Here is a 24,584-nt window from a genome sequence, read left to right as displayed (position 1 = left end):
TACTGTTGAACTGTATGTCGACACATTTTAGTACAGATTAGCTTTATACTTTTTAAAAAATATATAAGTCCATTGGATAGAAATATCAAAGCAAATTAAGTTCTTTTTGTTAAAAGACAATTTATCTATACTTTAAAATGGTAATTTCAATCTTTTACACATGCCAAAACTCCTTTCTTTGTTCTGAACTACATACTGCTTACAGTTTGTGAAATATATTCTCTGCAATTGCATTTTATACACCATCAGGAGAATGACATTGTGCTTCCTTTCCACAATACATTATGAGGGAGACAGCTTGCACGGCATATTGGGCACAATCTTTCTTCTCTTCACATTGGTGGGATCCTCTGGTCCCACTGATGGCGCACCCCCAGCACGTGTTTCCCGACAGTGTAGGGTGGAGTCAGTGGGAAATACCATTGACAGTGATGGGACTGTCAGCAAGAGATCTTGCTGCCGGCAAATAGTGCACCGCCTCCCACTGTCAAGAAAATGGGGAGGCGAGATAATCCTGGCAACTATTTAATAAAATTTTAGCCTTTGAAGGAAATAACAAATGCATTGCATTTGTGGTCAGAATTTTATGGCAGTTATTGCTATAAAGAATAAGGCAACTACAATTATCCAAAATATAGTAGAAGAGAAAACAATAATAATGTGTGGACAAAAATACAGGTACAGGCTGAAGTTCACCATAACAAGCGTATAATTAGAATCCTTGCTCAAAAGTTGTTTGCAAGTAAATTTTAATTCACGTAGGATCTTAACCAAGGAATGTTACTTTCCAAGACAATACTTTTGTGTGGGCGGCACAGTAGCACAATGGTTAGCACTGCTGCCTCAGTGCCATGGACCCGGGTTCAATTCCCAGCTTGGGTCACTGTTTGTGTGGAGTTTGAATATTATCCCCTTCTGTGCACGGGCTCCTCTGGGTGCTCCAGTTTCCTCCCACAGTGCAAGGATGTGTGAGTTAAGTGGATTGGCCATGCTGAATTGCTGCTTGGTGTCAGGGGGTTGCAGGATAAATATGTGGGGTTATGAAGATAAGACCTCGGGGAATTGTTGTCGATACAGGCTCGATGGGCCAAGTGGCTTCTTTTTGCGTTGTAAAGGGTACTATGATATTCACTGTTGTTTCTGAGTGCTCTTCTAAACCTGTTCCTGATTTTGTATTGATGCATCCAATGTACAATAGGATAATTTAATTTTCAACTTTGTTTATCTCTTGGTTAATTTTCAACTTTCTTTATCTCTTGTTAGACAGTATCACACTGGTTTTTCTCATTCAAGTTACCCATTGTGCAGGAAAGGGATATTTTTGAAAGATCCTGCGTCTCATTAATCATTCTTACTGCTAAATGTATCTCCTTTGAAAAATGTCGATTCTTTTATACTTTTGCTCCCTTTTGATCATTTCTCATTTCCTATTTTACTCATCTGTGGAAGCACATTTTGTTTTCCAAATGCTTGACATAAAATAGTGTCTTTTAAGTAATAGTTTTTGGTTTTTGCTATCTTCTTTTATGAAACAAATAGCCACATTGTACATGTAGAATAATCATTCTATGGGCCACAATGTTTCAGGCATAACCAACGTTAGTACTTTGTGGTTTAATTTCCTTTCAATACTGCATCCTCCACCACCCCTAAAAAGAGATCAGGCGGGTGGGTAGTTGGGTTGTTTATATTGAGGGAATATTCAGGTTTGTATTTGGAAAGTTTGGTTTGGTCCTTCCCCTTTTGCTGGATAATTTGGATTTATGTATTCCTCTGGAGTATGTAGCTGAATTCCTTTCCTTGTCCCGCAGATCCAAGTGATGCCAGGTTTTTTCTGGCCCTAGATCTCTAAATTAAGGCCAGTGCCTTTGCTCATCCCACAAATCCTTTCATGTGATTTAACCGCAGCCTGAGCAAGGCGCCTTGGTTTCAACAGCAGCAGACCAGCATATGTTTGCTTAATTCCTGAGACATGATGACAGCAGTCTCTGTGCCACTAAGGCTTTTTTGTTTTAATTATTATTCTCTGTGGAGGATTACTTCCAATAGTTCTTCACATGCCACATGTTTGGTTACAGTGCTTTTGACATGACCCACGAACAACAGTGGAAGTTGAAGGAACAGCAGCTGAAACTACAGATTGCACAGCTCGAGACCGCACTAAAATCTGACCTGGCTGACAAAAATGACATCTTGGACAAAATAAAACTGGAAAGAGGTATCTTAGCTTGTAAAATAAATGAAGCCTGCAAAATCTGCATTCATGAATACATACCACAATGGTGATTAAATTTCAGGATTTTTTGCTTACATCTGCTTGGCATCGTAAATAACTTCAATTGCAGCAGTAATGCAAACTATATGTGAGCGGGTAGTACACTATGGGATTATAGTCTGTAACCTATTATAAGAAGAAATTTTCAAAAAAAAACATTTCCACAAAATTTCTACAACAGCTAATTTCTGAGTAGCTTAACCTTCCTTTAATTGTTCTGCCATCCATTTTTAAAGGCAGTGATTGATGGAGAGTATGGCCCCAAAGCCTCCCTGTGAAGGGGCAACATTATGATCTGGAAATCTGCGCAATTGCGTGATGTTCCTAAGCCAATCATGCCCTGAACAGATCCACCAAAAGGACATTTACAAAATGGCAGATCATTTTATGAAGTATGACCTGTTATAAGCATGCCTTTTCATAATTGGCCCTGTGTAGATTTGACAGAAGATTAAGTATTTAATATCATTGTCCATTAAAATATAGAGGCGTCTCACCAAATTTTGATATAGGGCCCTCAAAAAGCAATTGCTGCCTTCATATTTCAATTATGGTTTGGTATTTCAATTAAGAATCAATTCTTCACATGTGAGAATGGGCAGGGCGTGTCAGCAGGCTGCTAGATTATGATAAGGGGCCCAATTTTACCAACAATTTGTGCCCATTTTCGGGCGCAAAATCGTGGTAAAGTCAGGTGTGAGGCCTTTATTGCGATCTGCACCCGCATCTGTGCAGACTGCCACTTTACCGAGACCCACGAATGGCAAGGATCCATTCTGCGCCCAAATCGGGCACAATGACAATTTAAATGGATTTGCATTTAAATTGAACTAATGAACTGCCCACCCAACTCTATCAGCATTTCCCCATTTACCACTGTGTTTATCAATCCGGAACCGCGCTTTTAGGGACCTGCTGCATGAAAGTCTGAGTCGGGTACTCCAGCCTTTTAAGAGCACATTCAGTTTTCCAACGGCTCTCTGACTCAGATCAGTGGTGGGGGGGAGGCGGGTCAGATCGTTCTCTGGTTAGAGCGGGGGAGGAGGGGAGTGAGGCCAGATCATTGTCTGGTTGTGGGGGGAGGAAGAGGAGACAGGTCAGATATATCTCTGGCAGGGAGGGAGGGCTGATCTTTGTCTGGTGGTGGGGAGGAGGGTTGATCGTTGTCTGGTGGTGGGGGGGGAAGGCTGACCATTGTCTGGTTTTGGGGGGGGGCGGGGGTGTGCCTGATCGTTGTCTGGTGGTGGGGGGGGAGGGCTGATCGTTGTCTGGTGGTGGGGGGGGGAGGAGGCAGCTCAAGATGTTCTTCTGGAGGGGGGTGGTGAGTGAGGCCGGACCACTCTTTGGTGGGGTGGAGGAGTGAGGCAAGTTCGTTGTCGGGGGGGTGGGTGAGGCCAGATCATTGTCTTGGGGGGGGGGTGGAGGAGGGAGTTGGGTCAGATAGATCTCTGATGGGTGGGTGGGGGGGTGCAGATGGGTCTCTGGTGTGGGGGCAGGGAGGTCCGCTGTCACTCTGCGGGCAATCGGTGGGGAGGCAGGGGTGGCGATCAGTCTGAGTAGTGGGGGGTGAGTAAGGGGGACAGTGATGTGTGTGTGTGTGTCCCTTATCCACCCCCCACTACCCACACACATCACTGCCCGCCTTATCCACCCTCCCACTACCCAGTCTGATCGCCTGTAGAGTGGCAGCAGACTCCTCTGCCCCCCTCACCAGAGATCCATCTGTCCCCCATCACAGATCGATCTGTCCCCCCGCCCCCTCCCCCCCCACCCGAGATCCATCTGCACCCTCCCCCCATCTGCCCGAGATACACTTTCTGCCCCACTTTTCGCTCCCAGGCCACTTTCTCCGCTTCCTGTGGCTTGGGAGTGATCTGACACGGGCGTGCTTTTTCCAATTTTTTTCTAACTGGGCATGCGCAGTTCAGAGCTCTGATCATTCCGACAGCGCTAAATCCCGCCCACAGCGCGAATCAGACTGGAGATGGCTGAGAGTGTATGGGGGCGCCTGAAAGTGGATTTCTAAGTCGGATCTGTACTGCACCCTGAATCGGCACTTAGAATGAATATGGTAAAATTGGGCCCAAGGTGTGGGTCTTCACAGCTCAGCCTAATGCTGTAATAACCCGATATCTGTGCAAATCTCATTTAGCAAGAATGACAAATCACAACAGGGATTCCATGACAATTTTCTGTCAATTTGTAATTTACACATTCGTTTTGATGAAATTACAAACCATTTTCATTTTCATCCCAAACTACTTCTGGTTGTCAGTACTTCGCAATCCTTATGTAGAAACATCCCTTTGTTGATAATTATGGAACTCCAGATACTCCTGTTAAAAATATTTTGCAAAATTGCTGTCCCTAAATTGGTAAATGTTTTGAATTATGAAAAGCGGCCTTGTTTTTTTAAAATGTATCACGTGTAATTTTTCAAAATAATATGGTAGGCAAATTATTAATAGTTATGTTTTTCAAAATGTCACTGTTCATTTCCATTCCCTAAATTGAAAGCATTTACACAGTTGAAAGCCAGTTGCATGAAATGAAACTTTGTTGGTCTTTCAGTTTCCAAAATGGGCATCTGTTTCAAGCACAAGATTAAGTGTTGGCTTATAAGAGGGCAGTGCTCCATCCCAGTGGCCTGGCCAAGAGGTGACAGAGCTCCCCGAAGTCTAGTGAAGTTTTAGTAATGAGTAGAGGTATGATTAGAGATTGTGGGCTTCTAGCTAGGAAACACTGACACCAACTGAGACAAGCTTGAGATTTGATTTGATATTTTCTTGTCACATGTATTAGTATACAGTGAAAAGTATAATTTCTTGCGCGTCGTACGGATAAGTTATACCATTCATTGAGAAGGAAAGGAGAGAGAGTGCAGAATATAGTGTTACAGTGATAGCTAGGGTGTAAAGAAAGATCAACTTTGTGCAAGTAGGTCCTTTCAAGTTCTGATGGCAGTGGGGGAAAAGCTGTTCTTGAGCTGGTTGGTACATGATCTCAGACTTTTGTATTTTGTTCCCGATAAAAGAAGGTGGAAGAGAGTATGGCCGAAATTTTACCACCACGCTTGCCCTGGGGGCGGGTGCAGCCTCCAGAATGGAATTCTCAGGCGTGATCTTACAAGCCTCGCCCAAGCGAGGTTGTAAAATATATGTTTATGTCTAAGGTGCATGGGGTCCTTAATTATGCTGGCTGCTTTTCCAAGGCAGTGAGACGTGTGGACAGAATCACTGGATGGGAGGCTAGTTTGCATGATTGGCCTGGGCTACATTCACAAACCTTTGTAGTTTCTTGCGGTCTTGGGTAGAGCAGGAGCCATACTAAGCTGTGGTACAACCAGAAAGAACGTTTTCTATGGTGCATCTACCAGACTGCTTGAAAAAGCTATTAGATTTAAGGATGTCTATCATGCTGCTTGCTCCTCAGTCACTAGCAGATTGATGTAAAATGTATCAAATTTGGTCGGAAGTTCTGTTCGGAGAAAGGGTTGCATCAAATTGTTGCGTTAAATGTCTTGTTTTTTTTTCATGCGTTTTAATGATCCATTGTGAAAGGGAAATTATCTTCAGCCTTTGCACAGTAAATCTAACACATTGATAAGCAAATAAATAAAAACTAAACGATTTACATATTTACTTTTACATTTCTTGTTCACCCATTATAGTTGGATGCAGAAATGCCACTTCTAGTGGTTCACATGGGTTCTATTGATAGGATTGCATACAATTAGAATTGTAATAAAAAGAAACAGTAAACCGCTTGTTTATTATCCACAACCATTGGTGTTTTTTTATGAGATGTGCCCTTATTTTTAAGTATATTGGTGTAAACTTTGCATGTAACTTGTTCCTATGTTCTTGCAAAGTTTAACAACAGGAATTAAATATAGATTCTTTTTGTAACAGGGCCATTTATCTCTTTGTGTTCACTAATTCCTGTTCTTTTTTTAAATAAAACATGTTCTGGGAAAGAATTAGGTTAATCACTGGGATTTAGATTGTGACATCAAAAATAATTAACGCTGTCACATAAATTGCAGTTTAATTAGTGCAGATGGTAATGTATACCAAAATATACAGTTCAGAATTAAATTATGCTACTTTTCAATTTTGGAAAGCTGCCATTAAATAATTTTTGAAGGACATCCATATTATCTGTCTCATTTTCATGCATACTCATTGGTATTTTGACTTGGAACCTGTATAAAGTGGCACTACCATCATGATGAATCCTCTATACTGATCCACAGATGTTGCAAATGTAACAGAAGAGTGACTACTTAAATTTATTTTTTGTTCAAGTTTAACCTAAAGATATGCAAAATAATTGAGGCTAAAGTTCTGACCATTCTATAGGCCTTCATGTAAATGAACTATCCACAACCTCAGTGTGTAAAAATTGTAGTTATTACATTTTCAAAAAGATTACATCACTCATAGCGACTAAATTGGTTCAAAAAATGCAATTGGCTTGCATTTATGAGAATAGAATAGAACTGACCTAGGGCAAATCTAGCATTTCAGAGGACTAGGAAACGTAAAAAAATCTATAATAATTACTGCAAAAAGAACTCACCCAAACAGAGTTTAATTGTTGTAAATATAGTTGTTTCAACTGACATACTTATTGAAACATCTACAAATTTTAAATATTACAATGTGTCCCTTCTTAAAGTGGTCAGTTTGGAGAGTGTTTTTCTTTTGCTTGTGCATACTACTGCAAATACCTATCTAGTAATACTAGTAACCTTCGCACCTTCTCAACAGAAGTAAAAACACTAAAGGAAACTACATTGCATGGGCATCAGGTACAGTATGACAATTTCATCCCAAAAAGAAATACACAATATACTATTCAGACACATATTAGATTAATAATATCAACCATGGTTTTTTTCTCACAGACATTAAGGGTGGATTTTGTCATTTCTTTACAATGTGGCAACAGACGGAAAAAGCAGTGCAGAAGCCATTGGCCCCAGTGGCAGCTTCCTCTGCTGTATTGCAAGCAACATAGAAAAAAAATCCAAGGAGTAGTTCCCACAATGCCACGCTGGTGGGGTGGGCTCTGATTGAATCCCCTGCCTGCAACTTGGGTTTCAAACAATCCCACCACCCCCTCCCGCCATGCAACACTTCTCCGTCATAGGAAAAACTGGGCACCGCTGGCTGGCCATCCCTAGTTGCCCTTGAATTGAGTGGCTTGCTAAGCCATCTCCGAGGGCAGTTACGGCTCTGGAGTCATAGGTAGGCCAGGCCAGGTAAAGATGGCAGACTTCCTTCCCTAAACAACATTAGTGAACCAGATGGGTTTTTCCAACAATCAACAATGGTTTCATGATATCAGTAGATTCTTAATTTGAATTTAAATTCTACCATTTTCCATGGTGGGATTCAAACTCGGGTCTCCAGGACATTAACTGAGTTTCTGGATTAATAGTCTAGCAGTGAGACTACTAGACCACCATCTCCCCACTGTGTTCATGATGTTCATTGCAGTGGAAAATGCCTGCAATTTTGGAATGTTAAGTTTTAATAGTATGGATTATAAAGGGTTAAGAAATGAGCATCTGTAAGATGTTAGAACTTTCCAGAATTACACTGTAAGCAAAATAATACCCTGCAGTTGTATCATGTTTTTAATTGTAGTGTTTCTGCAGAACAATTATGATATATTATTCTTTAAATAAAAAGGTCTGTGAAGGAAGTGGGTATAAAACTAAAATGCAGACTCCACAGAAATTGTACAACATAGGAATGATACTTGTATGAGCAAAGTAACTGCAATTGTCATAGATTTTTTATACTTACAGGGATTTAATGTTTGGATGAATATTTTAAATAACAGCAGATATAATATATTAACTACTATAAAATTTATTAGTTCATATTCTAAAGCATTAATTTTTATTTTTAATCTATATTCAATAGTCTGTATAAAGATATTAAAGGGTATAATCACCAGTCTAAATTTATATACAATTTCCCCAAATGCAGCACTTGTTATTTCCGTTAGTTATTTGTAGGGACAGAAATTCGTATAACCTGTCACTATGTGCATATAGGAAGGGCTTATCATTTTATTTAGGCAGTTGCTAAGGATGCATAAAAAATGGCACAGCTCATTGTTGGTTTGCATATTTTTCTGTTGTCCTTAACCTGCAGGATATTTGTCACTGAAATTGTAGCAGATGTCTCTGGTCCCAGCAGTGGTAGGCATTGTGAGCAGGACTGGAAAACCTGGAGATTGGCCAAACTTTCCCATCCCACCTGCAACAGTGCCCGTCATTGGCAAGACTAGAAAATCCTGGCTGCGTCCCGTCGTGCCCATTTTCTGCCTGTAAAATGAGTGTAACACAATCAAATTCCAAGCCATATTATGTCTTTTATTGACGTTGCATGAAGCATTAAGATTGGAATTAGTTTGTAGTTCATTTTTTTATTCATTCGTTAAAGGCAGGTGTGGCTGGTAAAGCCAACATTTCTTGCCCATCCTTAATTGCCCTTGAGGAAGTGGTTTGAGCTGCCGCCTTGAACCGCTGCAGTTTATGTGGTGAAGATACTCCCGTAGTGCTGTTAGAGACAGAGTTCAAAGTTTTATGCAAACTATTCAACATGTTTGCCGAAGTGTCAAATAATGGTCTTTGGATTATGATGGCTTTAGTTTTAAATAAAACGTTTTTTTTGCTTAAGAAAGGTGTCATAATGATGGAAAAACTCATTTTTTGATTTGCCCATCTGGTAGGATTGCATAGATTCCATATCAGTGTGTGCCTGATTAGTGAACCAAAATCAAGGGAGCCAAGCCACTATCCATTTGGAATCAATTAATATTTTTAGTTGTAAATTCATGCCAAATAAATACTTTGGTGCCTAGATTATATGTTGCTGTTTTCACAGGCCACAGTGCTCAATTTTGGCAATATTGAGAGCCTTGGGGGGGGGGAAACGTTTAGGTCTGAACATGGATAAAAAATGGTGGCAGATCGGCCACTCATTACGTAACAGTCTGATTTTTCTTTCCACTGATTTCAGTGGACAGGAAAATAAAATGAACTGCCAAACCAGTATTATTTCGGACAATTTCTAGTGGCATTGATACAATTAGATGTTCAATTCATGGTCATTCCTACAGGTTATTTGTGATTAAACTGTAACTTATTCTGTTACAGTATACGCTTTTTTGGCGGGATTTTATGGCCTCGCTTGAGTGAGACTGGAATTTCTCACCCGAGCTCAATGGACATTTCTGCTGTCTGCCCTTTGCCCATTCTGATTCTGTGGCAAGCGTGGCAGTAGAATTCCAGCGAAAGGATATTAGTATTTGTGTTATGTTTCTTCTTTTCAAATTTCAGTTAGATCATGAACCAAGTCTGTTCCAATTACTCAATACTAAATGTATTATGACCCAATATCCTCTTTGCCTGGAACATATTGGGGGTGAATCTTCCAAAAAAATTAAAATGCTGAATTTGCATGAAAACTGGAGTAATTCCCACCTATTTTTCTTTTAGCATGATTTTCAGAATGAATCTCCCACATTCTGAGCACTGCAGACTGCCCACCCTAGCGTTTTTACTCTGAAAATCAGGGGGCAGGGCCTATTCCCACTACAAAGGCCGGCAGCACAGCGCTAAGCTGGCTACTGTGCATACGTCAATCTGTCAGCACTCAGATTGGCACATGTACAGTGGCCCTGCGCTGGCAGCCTCCCAATCGCTGGCCAGCTTCACGACCCCACATCGCTGACACTCCGAACCCCCACCCCTGATCACCAGCCTCCCCGGTCTCGTTCTCACACCCCTCCCCCCCACCTCGCCTGATCACCCTCTTCCCTCCCTCTGCCACTGATCCCGAATGCAGAGTGGCAGCAGGTCCCCCCACCCATTGGCCCCCAACAGGCTTCAACCCTTGGTACTGCCTGATGCCTGGTTGGCAGTGCCAAGGTGCCCCTTGGACATTGCCAGTTTGCCCCTTGGGCAGAGTTAGGGCCACGCTGCTACTACAAGGTTGGCAATGCCCTGGGTGCACCCCCTTACCTGCAACCTCCTTGGGGGGTCTCCATGGCTTCTGTTCCCTCCTGCAAGGTCAGCCTAAATAAACACTCTCTAAGGTGAAACAAGTAGAGAAAATACTACTGTTCCCCATTAGTGGGCAGCAGTTGAAAACCTTGCTGGAGGGAACCACTCCTGGCCAGTGAGGGGAGATGCTAGCAAGTCCGGAGACTTCAATCCCGGGACTGCGAAAGACATTAAAATTTAGATTTAGATAGCTCTGCGCCAATTTCCAGAGCAGAGCTGATTACCTCAAAAATTCTGGAGCCAAAGACTTCCAAAGGCTGTGGCACCCAGTGGGGAGCCCGCTAAAAGGCCTCCGCTGATGTTTCCCAGCCTGTCGCGCTGCTGGAGCAGTAAAGCGGGCTGGGAGAATTGACCTCAGTATGTCTTGTGTGTGATTTCAAGACGTTAACTACTTTTTGTCTGAGCAGAGTGACATCTGCATGGACCAGTGCGCATGTACAGATGACCATTTTGCATTGGCAGGAAACACAGTGATTTTTTTTATACTTCTGCTGTTGAAAGTTCCAGTGGATATGTTCAAAATAATACCATTGAACGCATGATGTTCAAGACACAATCACTTATACATTGTGGGATAAATATGCCACACTTTGTTCTTTCTTTGTTAAAATCAACATCCGCTATTTGCAAAAGTAATATTTTCATTTGCTTCTTCAATGACACAGGAAGGTTTTGGTACAATCCCTGTAGACCCTGTTAACATTTAAAGAGAAATTTAAACATGCAGCGATCGAATGAAGGGAATTATGCCACAAGATTCCACTGTTTAAGACAAACTAATTTTACTGCACAAGAAACAAGTCAAGCAAACACACCTAAATAAACACTGTCTAAGGTGAAACTAGTCGAGCAAACACTACTAAATAAATATTGTCTTCGGTGAATATTTATTATGGAAAAACATAAAGCACGTCACATATACTTCTCAGCTGAACTTCCCTTTTTACTTACAATGACTCCCACCGGAAGATCTTCAATTAGTTATCAGTGTCTTGAAGGTTCCTATGTTTCCTAGGAGCAGAGTGCCACTGTTCTCAGGAATTCACTTTACTGACTCCTCAGTCTTCTAGCTATTCTCTGATGTATGAAATTTCATGGGGACCTTTCCATTAGCTTTCAGCTGAGCAATCTTCCAACATATCTTCAAACCTCCTGAATATGAACTACTCAGCTCAAACTCTGGCATCTCTGCATTCTTCAAACTAACTGCTTCGTGCGTGTCCTTCAGAAATACCCTTCATTTCTGATAGCATGTTTGTTTTGGGTTATACCTGTTTTTCTGTAAGCAAAATCTTTCCCTGCCTGCTAAATTCCTGGTTTACACCCACCAGCTTGGGTGCTTTTAACTCCATACTCAAAAACCTTCTGGAAAAATCCCACAGTTTCCCAAAATTCCAATCAAAGCTCCACCCTGAATTACTCATCCTGATGACAACAGAGGTTAATTGAGATATCCAATAAATTTTAGAGTGATTAACTTCCAACTTCAAAATCAAATCTTTTGCCCCAGAGATCCACACAACTATTTTAAATTTCTAATTGGGTCAGGGCAGTTCTCCTCAGACTTGCTGTCTACAATTCCCCAGCTAAGTGAAGGCCACTTGCTGGTTTTATGGCTTTCACCCTCTTACCTTTGACCCCACAGGTTCACATGGAACGCTTTGAACTGCCATTATTTGAGGTGTTCTGGCAGTTTCTAAAGTCCAGCAATTTAAATACTTTACTCATATAAATTAAATCTTCTCCAAACTAAAAATTACCTCAAATATTAATATGAGCCATGAACTAGATGATTATGATAGTTTAATAACTATAATCTCATTCTAGGCAGACAGCAAATCTTGACAACTGTATTGTAATTTCATGGTCTTTCAAAAAATGTTCTTGATCAAACACTGAGCTAGATTTAAATGTTAAGGATCCTAAAATCCCAGTTGTCATTTACAATGTCTAAGAAATTTCTAATCGCATGCCCAAACTTAAAATTATTGAGCACTTTTCACGACCATTGGACACCTCAAAGCACTTTACAGCCAACAAGGTATTTCTGAAGACTAGTCATTGTTGTAGGAAACAGCTCATCTTAACAAATGGTAAATTGCTACAAAATCATTGGAGGATTTTTTTTCTATCTGTAACACATTTGTAAATCCATTTCTGAAGAGCATTTTTATTGTTCTGTTACATATGGCACACAGGAACTTCTATCTCAGGATTTTCAAAGGAATTTATAAACATTAAATCTTAAGCACTTCAGGACAAAAACTGGATACATGCCTTTCTTGATTTCACTTGCCACACTGTCATTAGATACTGTCATTGTTACATTTTAATTTTAATGCATTGTTGCCTGTTTTCCTATTGTTTCCACTTACTGTACCATGGATGTCAGAACAAAATGAGCGACTCTCCGAGGAGAACAAAGAGCTCCAGCTGCACTATTTGGAACACAAGCAACAGCTGGATGAACTAAAAGAGCACATGAAGTTCTTCACCAAAGTAAGATACTTACCTGCACTGACTTTATATCTACCAGAATGTGACAATGGAATGCCTGAAATGTTTTATGCATGGTGTAAGTCCACCAGCTTTCTGCATCATCAAACCTTGGAAAAAAGAATGTAAAATGTGATGGTTTATTTATTCATGATATTCAAGCAAATGTCATATTTGGTGAGAATCGAGTATGTCATTTTTAGCTATCCCTGTATTATTCATTTCTATTTAATAATGCCCTTTATTGACCGTTTTAATTTCAGGAAAGTGATATTGATGTGACTGAACTCAGCGAAGCACTAATGCTCATAAAGGTAATGCAAAGAAGTTGAGCCGTTTTCCAATTTGTGCCTACTCTATGGTCTAATAACAATCTGACCCTTATATGCCCTGATTGGAGTGACTAGCATTTTAAGAGGCAAATTCATTGGTGAACCTTCAATTGGCTAATGTTGCTTATTCAAACATATGAAAATGTCAGAAAGAGCCAGTAGTGTAAAGTCAGAGAAGAGCAATAAGAAGTTTATTTATACCATGTTAATATTTCATCTTTACAACAAAGTTTAATTAGTCTACCCCCAGAAGTATTTGCATAAATATGTATTTGTATATTTATTAATATTGTTGAGCATTTGGGTTGAATTTTAACAAGCAGGCATGACTCTGGGAGATTATTATAGTGGAGATTGTCAACACATCAGGAAGCAAGCTCCATCCCACCCATATCTGCACTTAACTGCAGTGTGTTAGACTATGTTTGAGCAATGAGGCCTCCTCCGAAATGCAGAATGTATCTGTTCTGCGTGTCCTCCTTTGTAGGACAGGATTGTCAGTGGAAGCCAAGCCATGCCCTCTTCTTACGGCATTGGCTACCATATTTTGCCACATCTTCATTCACAAATACACTGAAAAGCTTTGGGATATCTCAATTGTTTTTCAGTGTGTTACTGACTGAGTGATTGAGGTGAGTGGATAGGCTGCTGGGATAGTTAATGTTTTAGGTAGGCTGGAAGAGTGGCTGGGTGGTAGGGTATAGTTCCAGCTGGGTGGGATAATAGAGTGGGTAGTGTGTCAGGGTAGTAAGTAGGTAGTTAGAGTGGCAGGGTGATAAATAGGTGGCAATGTGGATATGTGCTAGCTGGATAGGGTGGCAAGATGGGTAGAATGGTAGTTACCAGGCTAGTTAGCATGACCAGCTCGTTAGTGTGGGAGGGTTGGAGTGGGGGTTGTGTCAGGGTAGGATTGGCTGGCGTGATGTGTGGGGACAGAGGGCTGGATGGCATTGGAGGATTGGGGCAGAGTCAAGGGCCAAGAAAGAGTTGGAGGGTCGGGTGGAATTGGGGTCGGGGTGGGGGAAGAGAGCCGGTTGGGGCCAGTGAGGTGTTGGGGGTCAGTGTTCTTGAAACATCAGGGGTAAGTGGAAGGTTGGGATTTGAGGCAAGGCAGCAGTGTGCATGATTATGTACAGTCCTGCCGGGAAAAAAAGTTCTTCCTCCCTTGACTCAACCTCCCACACCACCACCCCCCCCCCCCAAAAAGTCCTCCAATTCTGACTCTCTCCCAACCAGTATTTATAAGTTCATAAGATGTAGGAGCAGAATTAGGCCGTTCAGCCCAATGAGTCTGCTCCGCCATTCAATCATGCCTGATATGCTCCTCATCCCCAATTCTCCCACCTTCTCCCCATAACCCTTCAACCCGTTACCCATTGTGCTGAGTTAACTTTGGGGATACAGTATCATAATGATACTGTCAGTTGACCAAGAAGAAGTCTCACAATACCAGGTTAAAGTCCAACAGGTTTATTTGGTAGCAGAAGCCACTAGCTTTTGGAGCAGCGCTAATGGCTTTTGCTATGAAATAAACCTGTTGGACTTTAACCTGGTGTTGTGAGACTTCTTACTGTGTTTACTCCAGTCCAAAGCCAGCATCTCCTCAACTTGACCAGGATCCAGAGGTCCAGGCTAATGGCCTGGGAAACCAGATTCAAATTCCACCACAGCCTACCTACAGCATTAACTATCCCATCACCCTACCCACTCACCTCAATCACTCAGTCAGTAAAACAATTTATATGTCCCAAAGCTTTTCAGTGTATCTGTGAATGAAGGTTTAGCAAAATATGGTAGCCAGTGCTGTAAGAAGAGGGCATGGCTTGGCTTCTACTGACAATCCTGTCCTACAAAGGAGGACACGCAGAACAGATACATTCTGCATTTCGGAAGAGGCGTCACTATTGCCCTTTAGGGAAGGAGATCTGCAAACCTTGCCTGATCTGGCCTCGTTTTGGCTCCAGACCCACAGAAACAGAAAATAGAAGTAGGAGTAGACTATTCAACTGTTCCAACCTGCCCTGCCATTCACTTTGATCATAGCTGATCATCAGCTTCAATATACTGATCCCACCTCCCCCCTGCACCCCAAATCCCTTGACCTTTTTAGCGCCAAGAGCTATAGGAACATTGGTTGACTTTTGAATGTGCTTGTCAGATGTGTGCCCTGGTAGAAACTAAGAGAACTTTGCAATAATGAGGGAATCCAAGGCAGCATGTGTGCCGACGACATCATTCTTCTCCTTGAAATTGTCTGAAGAAGCCCTGTGTTCTGTGCCCTTTAGCAAGCCACTCAACTCATGGCCAATTAGCTTGCTGCTTACAAACCTGCAGACAGAAAGCAGCAAGGGCATCAGCAGCAAGGAAGCTATATAGAATCTGCAGGCAAAGGATCAATTCCCTCAACATGTCGAGATAATGGCTCAAGGTCATGCATCAGGTCGTGGCAGATATTTGCAACCTGCTGGAGCAAGACCTGCTGTCAAGTGGACGGGTGGGTTGGGGGGGCGTGGGGATGCTTCACCAGTGACTGTCAAAGTCAGTTCAACCTCTTTGCCTTTGGAGCCTTTCAGATCTCTGCCAGAGACATTTGCGAGATTTCACAATTAGCGGCCCATAAGAAGGTAGTTGATGGCTTGTTTGTTCAGGCAAGTAATTATGACATCTTTGTCATTGGTAGATTCAGTCAGTAGTGCAGATTTGGTTAGCTTCCCACAGGAGCAGGGCACCATCAACTGTGTGCATGTAATAATAAAGGCACCCATAACTCAACCACAATTCAACCTCATTTGAAGCTTCCACTTTATTTGTGTGCAGCTGATGTTAATAAAATGTTTGTTCAGGTGAATAAGATGTCTGTACAGGTGAATGCAAGATTCTTAGATAGTTGCCATGATGCTTTCATCTTGCAGCAGGCCACCCTTCCTGAAAACTCTTTGCACGTCAAAGCAGGTTAGCTGACTGCTGAGGAAATACCCACTTAAAATGTGATTGGTTGAGTTCTTCACAGATGTCATCAATGAGACCTAGGAGCAATATAATGAAAACCATGTAACAACTATTATGATTGAACAAGCCATCATTAAAGATGTGCTTTGGGGGCCTGCACACATCCGGTGGCACCTTTCATAATGTACCAGTTCAAGTTGCCAGAATGGTTGTGTTGTGCTGCGCTGTACTCAACAGTGCAAAGCAAAGAGGTTTGAACATGTAGGAGAAACAACGCACAGAGCAGCGGGCCTTTAATGATTCTGGAGAGAACAATGTGATGCAGTCAGTGCCCACGCTGCACGTGATTTCCCCATTCCACCAGTCTACCCATCTGACAACCGCATACAAAGGTCTCTGCATTTCCCCATCACAAAGCAATTCTGCAAACAATCAAGCATCCCTTTGAGAAGCCCCATTATTTTTTGAATATCTGATCTGGTGTTTTGGTTTTATGAATGTTGTGATGCTGCACCCTAAGAAAGAATGACTTCCCCTGAAGAGTCATTGCCTTCCTGAACCATGTCTATTGGAAGATTAAATACAGCCCTAAATACAGTCTCACTCCAGTTGATGATGAGCTCAAGTAGCACCGGTATTGATCCTGATTTCAGTCTGATATGCCGAGCTGGATGGACAATTGGAATGTTGCAACTGTTTGGGTTGAGTAAATTTCAGGGGTTGGGTTGAAAGGACAAAGGTCTGAACTTCAGTTGTGCTATCTTTATTTGTGAATTAGAACTATCCAGATAGGAATATCTTAAATAATCATTGTACACATGATTATATTTCACTCGCTACTGGCATCAAGTCAGTGTGTATGCCATGTGGCTGAGTAGTATTTAATTCTGGCATTAGCCAGCTGGGAAGCCCTCATCTCCCCAGTTCCAACGGCCAAGCACACAATTGTTTCACAGATGACTAACATCATCCCTTCTGCAGCTGTCAGTTGCATCTTGGCTCAACACAATCTCTGCTCTCTTGTCTTTCGTGTTCTCTTTTTTGCCATGGAGGAAAAGAAGAGACTTAAAGGGTAGTAATGGTATATGTTACGTGGATGAATGGAGAACATTTGTTGAGGGCAACTATGAGGAAGAGGCATGACATGTAAAAATGAGGGTGAGTGTCAGTGGTGGATGGACAAATGGGGATGTGAGGAAGTGCAGAGAGGGATGGATACACCTGCAGGGTAAATTGGTGTGAGGAATGTTATGCTGGCATAGATTTGAGTTGGCAGGATGAGGAGTTTGGAGTGATAAAAGCATCAGGATGTAAGTCAATTGTGACATTTTATTCCCATTTCCTGCCCTGATAAGGCAATTGAACTGCTATCAGCATTGAATTCATAAGCATGTCACTACCTTCCTGAAGCTAAGTTCATAGTAACCTCCAGCCACTCTATCTTTGTTTTGCTCACAGGCTCCTTCCTCCCAACATTTAGGAAGGGTATCTCCCTGTAGGCACAATACAGCTACTAGCACCACATCCAAGATTAAAATGTAGGCCGGAATTTTACCAACATGCCCACCCCGATTCCAACGGTGGGCGAGGCTCAGAGAACGGCATTCTCCGTTGGCCTCGAGCGGAGTTGTACAAATCTCGGGCCGGGAAAATTCCACCCACAATGTCTGCACTAAAAAACCACTGACTTTTCCATGCACTACTGGATCTATCCCCCAGCTTCTGGCACCTCAGACTCAAAATTCAGTTCTTCTACTTTGAGGAAGAAAGTACAATAGGATGCTTTGGAGTATGACGGACAGGTCAAAATTATAACCTAGTGGTGATATAAAAATATTAAGACAAACATCAGGAAAATGATAAATGTTGTCCAGCCATGAAAAGCAAAAATATATGCCAATAAGCCCAACTGGTACTATTTCCTGCACATAATTTTGCAGTTTTTCAGTTATACTGTAGAATTTCTAATTGTTTTGTGGTGGAGAAAGCTGGAAGAGAAAATGTGTTTACATCAGCCATGTGCTTTTCCCTTTATTATAGGTTCGCAAGCATCAGAAGAATGGAAACCTTGAATTCCTAGAGAAAGTGGAGGATGACATTAATAAAGATTTGGAGCAATCTATTAGAGAGCTTCAGGCAACACATGCAGAAACCATTCAAGAGCTTGAAAAGACAAGAAATATGTTACTTATGCAGTACAAGATTAATAAAGACTATCAGGTAATTGTCTATATTTGAAAGATGCAAAAGGGATCTCAAATATTACTATTTCAATAGGATGAATGATGTGGAATAATGCTATGGAAGTATGAGCTAGATGGTCAGAAACTTGTCAGAAATATTCAAATAGGGAGTGGCTGGTGAGAAGGGCATAGATTTTGTGAACAAACAACACATTCAATGAATTTGGAGAGCAAAAGGAGGATGGAGATGTCGTAGTTTAGAAATGATGTGGAGATGCCAGCGTTCAACTGGGGTAAACACAGTAAGAAGTCTCACAACACCAGTTTAAAGTCCAACAAGTTTATTTGATAGCACAAGCCACTAGTTTTCGGAGCGCTGCCTCCGAAAGCAAGTAGCTTGTGCTATCAAATAAACCTGTTGGACTTTAAACTGGTGCTGTGAGACTTCTTACTGTAGTTTAGAAGGACAGGACTATTGGCTTTTTAAGGAAAGATAATGATGTCAGCTTCAAAAAGTGCCTGAGAGACAATTAGTTACAATCGCGCCATGGGAATGAGAGAGGAATTTGGATGATCAGCAGTTTAGGGACAAGGGAGCAGGAAATGTTCTCATAACCAAGGTCAGAAGGGAAGTTGACTGAGAAACTAGAGAGAAAGAAGGAATTAAGAACCAAGGAACAGGGTTCTACAGGACATTTGGCATGATTAGCCAAGGAAAAAGTGGGCTAAGTATTGGTTTCTAATTTTATTTTTTGAATTAATGCCAAGATTCAGTGCTACAATTTACTTTGTTCATAGATAAATGAAATTTTACTTTTGGAAAAAGGAACTTTGCTTATGCTTTGATGTGCTTTTCTTGGCCTATTGTTGTCTGGGTTTGTTCTATGCAATCAATTTTGAATAAATAACATGTGAAGGCAATGGCCTAGTGGTATTATCACTAAACTATTCACCCAGAAGCTCAGCTAATGTTCGGGGGACCAGAGTTTGAATCCTGCCAGGCCAGATGGTAGAATTTGAATTTAATTTAAAAAATCTGGAATTAAGAATCTACTGACGACCATAAGATCATGGTCGATTGTCAGAAAATCCCATTTGGTTCACTAATGTCCTTTAGGGAAGGAAATCTACCGTCCTTACCTGGTCTGGCCTACATGTGCCTCCAGAGCCACAGCAATGTGGTTGACTCTCAACTGCCCTCTGAACAAGGGCAACTAGGAATGGGCAATAAATGCCCATTTGTTGCCCAATAAATGGCCAGCCAGCAATGCCCCATATCCCATGAATAATAAAAAAACAATATTAGCACTCAGTGATGGCAAGGATTGATTTCTGCTGACTGTCTTGGAAGCTTTTCAGCAACTATAATGCATTAAATTCTGAAATGAGACAGCTGAGTTTGAATACCATTATTGAGTGATATTTCATTCACCTTTGCCTTGATAGTGAGCTTGCTAGTCTTCACTGTCAACAGAATACAGGAGAAAAAAACAACCCAAGCAGCGTTGTTCAAACTCCTGATGGATTGATCTAGATGAAGTATTGCCGTGGCGTCTCTTGTGATGTCACAGATCAAACCATTCTCCTTAAAAAAAGTTAGCATGTTTAAGACCAAGGCTGGTAAGGGGGTCAGAACAAATTTGTAAAATATTTTGAAAAATACATGATTTTTTGTTAATTCCAGTTAAGCCCACTACACTTTCTTACCTCCGGATTTGAATTCTTTAACGCGCCCCCTTGCCAATCTCTTCCTTTATAAACTCCAGTTTGGTTAATTTCCACTGCTTTTCAGTTCCAAACCAAGTCCCATTTGTCAGTTGCTGTCCCGTCCTCGCTAATGTTTGTTGGCTTCCTATCAAAAACAGAAAAGAACAACTTATATTCATATAGAAGCTTTAATTCAGTAAAATGTTTCAATGTACTTCACCAAAGCATTCTAAAAAATACTTGATGCCAAGTAACATAGACGACCAAATTCTTCATTTAAAAAGGTGGTTCTAAAGAGGGTCTTAATGGAGGAAAGAGAGGACAAAATGGATTGGTCCAGGGAAGGAATTCTAACTCTTAAAGCTTTGGTAGCTGAAAGAATGGCAGCCAATGGTGGAGTGAATTAAGATCAGAGATACTCAAAAGGCTAGAATTAGAGAAAAAAAGATACCTTGGAAGGCTGAAGGGATTTACAAATGAGGAAACTGAGGCCTTGCTTCTTGGAAACCAATGTAGGTTACATTGAAAATATTCAGGATCTTGGCAGCAGAGTTTTATATGAGTTCATGTTTACAGACCATAACATGTGGACGGCCTGCCAGGAGTGCACTGGAACAGTCAACCCTAGAGGTGATAAAGGTGTAGATGAATGTTTCAGCAGGAGATGAGCTGAGGCCAGGGCAAAGTCACCCAATATGACAGAGAGGAAGTAGCCCATCTTGTGATCAAATATGACACCAGAATTCTGAACAATCTGATTCACTCTCAGATATTTGCCAGGCAGAACAATGGGGTCAGTATCTAGGAAACAGGGTTTGTGATGAGTCTGAAGACAATGGTTTTCATTGATCAATCTTTTGTTAGAGGAAATTTCTGCGTGTGGGCAGGATGATAGTTGGATAGGAAGGGCTGTAGCAGTTGAGCAAGTTGCTAAATGGGTAGTCAGGCCAGGTTGAGGGATAGAGGATAGTCAAGAGGATTAGTGTTGTCGGCTTGGAGTAGCAGCGTCAGGAGGAGTACATGGGAGGCAGCTGAACGTCCCTTAAACACCAAGACAGGTAACTGCATCATCTGATTCTTGTAGGACACTTCTGACAATTGCTGTCCCTAAAGTCTGCAGTCTTTCCAGTATAGATAAACATCATAGCTTCCAACTGATTCAATCTCAATGTTCCGAGGTAATGAAGTTTTCTATTCCAGGGTCAAATTGTTCTAATTTCCCAATCAAAGACATCTTAAAATTTGACACTCCAGTTTTTTCCCTCTGTAGCTGTGCATTGCAACAATGATTGTAGTCGCAGCCCTTATGTCGACTTCCATTTTAAGAGATCTGCCATTTACCATCAAGACTATCTCAATAGAGACACTTTATTCAGTTGGCCCTGGTTAAGGGGATACAATTTGGGTTCCTTGTCAGGCTCCACATCTAGTTTCTTCAAAGGAGTTAAACTTGCCATTGTTGTTTTGTTTGGCACATTCTGTCCTATTAGCTTCACTCTGCACCCGTGCTTGTAATTAACCCATTCTGTTGCACCTGAAACACACGCAATTCCTGCACTTGAAACACACATAATTCCTACATCAGCACGCTTCTTGGGAGTATTCTCCCTCACATCTTTGGACTGTGGGAGGAAACCTGAGCACCAGGATGAAACTCCCAAGGAGATGGTCAGAATATGCAAACGCCACATAGTCACTCAATGCCGAATTCAAACCTGGGTCACTGATGCTGTGAGGCAGCAGTGCAAGCCACTGTGTCACCGTGCCATCCCCAGACAGCCTAATCAGCAAGATATCTTTCCTTTCATCCTATTTTCCTTAAAAAGATCTTGAGACAACACAAATCATAGGAATTGGCATAAAGTTTCATGAAAGCCATAAATCAGCAGAAAGCAGCACCGAAATGATCTTTGAAAGACCTAATGCACTTACCTTTAAGAACAAATGAACCTCCTAAAAGCACTCCCACAGGCAAGTTCACCTCAGGCCTTCCTGTCAGATTTCATGCACATATTGGAGATTCGGTATTCAGTGCACTCATGGACTAGAAAGATGCACATCGCCCTTTCCCAACCTTATGTGTCTGATTGGGTCAGGAATTTCAGATGTCTATCCCAGGCCTGGCCACAGAATGAGCCCAGAACCAGCCAGAAATTCGGAGTAACTATTTTCTACCAGGATAACTGTAATAATTGCATATTATTGAAAAAATATCTAAAGCTAGTCTTTAACCTCGAGCAGGTTTACTCTTAAGATAACTCAGCAGACGTCTTCCAGTTTGTCACTCACTCCGCTGTTCTGTGTCCATTTCTACTATATCGGGGTGAAGCAAGCTGTGTCCATTCATACGATTTTGAGTTAAACTAAATTAAACAAACCGAGGGACAATGTGTCCATTTATAGGTGAACCAGTGCTTGTTGTCTTAACAATTGCCAAACAATGCAAATACTTATACATTGACAATTTGGATGCTAATTTGAAAATCAGGCCCACTGCCTGGAATCATATGAAGTGCAACATGTTTTCTGATTTCTTTGAATTGGGCAGTTCATTAATGCTGAAGTACCTGCCTCCAGAACGCAAACATTGCATAATTTGCAGAGCTTCATTTTGGATTTTGATTCTTGATCCCTAGTTAGAAATGAAATATTTCTTACGTAGGTGAATTTAAACATTATAACGAGTTTGGACAAAGAGTAAATAAAATTCTGTTTTACGCCCTTTCAACTCCAATTTTATAAAATTGTGAAGAAGCAGATGCTTGGACAAAGTTACTAGACAAATGAATTTTCCATCAAGCCAGCCTATATTTTTTCAGTGGTTGATACAATAAATTGTGGGTAGGAGAAGACCTTGAGAAGTGTGACTGCCACGTATTGTGGTGAATGTGGAAGCAATTACACTCTAAAAGTGGCAACTTGGACATATTAAAAAGCCTTAAATATGCTGCTGATTTGATACACTCACAGATGAAAGGAAAATAGATCTGACTACTGCTAACAACTCCAAAATGAACATCATCAGAGATTTTGTGTAATTTATAATGTAGCTAAATTGTTTAACATCAAGAATTGTGTCTGCTTTAGGTAAACCCAGGCTTACTATTCTGAACCAGAACATTTTTAGAAAGCAATTAAGAGAAAGTATGGTAATTTTTCCCAATGAGATGAAAATTCAATGCAACATTAAATTACAAGTTGCAGCTGTTGCATTAATAATAACATACCTGCTTCTTTGTCATTAGACTGGATGCCATATAAAATTCCTCTGTAGTAGAAAAATATAATTTAATTATTCAAAAATAGTTTGTAATAAAAGGACACTATTTGGATTTCTTTTCCTTCAGAGCTTTTGAAAAGATTATATAGACATAGTTATTAGAAACTAGGCATATTAATAATATCTTTTGACTTCTGCAGTCAAGCTGATCTTTAAGCTTAGTGGAAAGGAATGAAAACCATTTTCAGTTTATAACTATTCTTTTGATAAAATGTAATTTATTTTTGGATTCTATTTTCTCTTTACAAAATCCCATCAGTGATGCACTATATTAAATATCATGTATATAATAGGTACGATAACCAAAGTCTAGCATCATCGTGAAAACAGCTAATTATATATAATTTAAAGGGGCTCTTGCAGAATATGAATAATGTTTGTTTCTATGAGTACTGAAATTCAGTAATCCAGTACTTTTTGTAACAACTTTAATGAATAGGAAAATGTGCATTCTGAAGGAACAAGAAACATATTTCAAATTAAATAAGGGCAGTCAATTTAACTGGCGCCCAGATTGATCGTACATTATAATTTTCGAATCTCTAAGTCTATGGAATTGTAATTTTATAACTGAAAAGGGAACCCATACAGATAAAACAGCAAGTCCTCCACATGTAAACTGAAGGTTAGAGTTTCCTTTTATTTGTTCTTGAAAGAAGCAAATGATCCATGAAGTAAGTGCAGATATACTTATCATTTTAAAACATTAGGCTACATTTTAAATTAATGTGATTTTTATTTTATACATTCTGTTGAATAAGATAATTGACTTAAAACATCACCTGTTATGTTTGGCTTCAGGTTTCAATTTTCTAAATAAGAAGTCTCAACTTGGTTAGTTATTTGATTGTTGTAACCTTTTAATTCTAGTATAATATTTGTAATATTATGCATCTTTCTAGTGTCCTTTTGTGCTTTTTAGAATGCTGAAACCAGAACTGAGCATTGTACCCTAAGGATGGTCTAAACAAGGTTCAATATATGTTTAATATTCTTGCTTTTCAATTCTGTTCCTTTCAAAATTATTTTCCAACCTTTTCCAGTACCAACACATGTAGTTAGGAACAGTTGGCAGTATCTGCTAATTAATTATACTTGCTCTGTAAAACCTTCCTATGTCACAGCAACCAGTAATAGCTCATTGACAGGACTGGCAACGTAAAACAGGCTGAATTACTTGGCTGTCACTGGCTTAATACCAAAGTTTATAAATTTTGTTGTAGGGAAAAAAGTCAAATTTGCTTGCAGCTAATAATTGAGATCAGGTAAAGATCTA

The 24,584-nt window shown here is 40.7% G+C and overlaps 1 protein-coding gene across 8 annotated transcripts in view; it reads left to right on the top strand.

The window, feature by feature from the left end:
• The window catches only part of rpgrip1l (RPGRIP1 like), a 212,816-nt gene that overhangs the window by 71,721 nt on the left and 116,511 nt on the right, over window positions 1-24,584 (top strand). For 7 of the 8 annotated variants that reach the window (XR_013886469.1, XM_080187007.1, XM_080187006.1 and 4 more), the window contains exons 10-13: window positions 2,079-2,218; window positions 12,754-12,860; window positions 13,121-13,171; window positions 18,179-18,358. Coding sequence is in view for 7 of the 8 variants with exons in the window: in XM_080187007.1 (XP_080043133.1) it covers window positions 2,079-2,218; window positions 12,754-12,860; window positions 13,121-13,171; window positions 18,179-18,358 (478 nt within the window). In the remaining variant the exon portion in view is untranslated. The remainder of the gene's footprint in view (window positions 1-2,078; window positions 2,219-12,753; window positions 12,861-13,120; window positions 13,172-18,178; window positions 18,359-24,584) is intronic. The other variant, XM_080187008.1, reaches the window with a different exon arrangement.

The sequence above is a fragment of the Carcharhinus amblyrhynchos genome, chromosome 4, assembly GCF_965287045.1.
Source record: "Carcharhinus amblyrhynchos chromosome 4, sCarAmb.v2.hapA, whole genome shotgun sequence".
Lineage (NCBI taxonomy): Eukaryota > Metazoa > Chordata > Chondrichthyes > Carcharhiniformes > Carcharhinidae > Carcharhinus > Carcharhinus amblyrhynchos.
The sequence above is the reverse complement of the archived record's forward strand: the minus strand, read 5'-3'. Positions and strand labels throughout refer to the sequence as shown.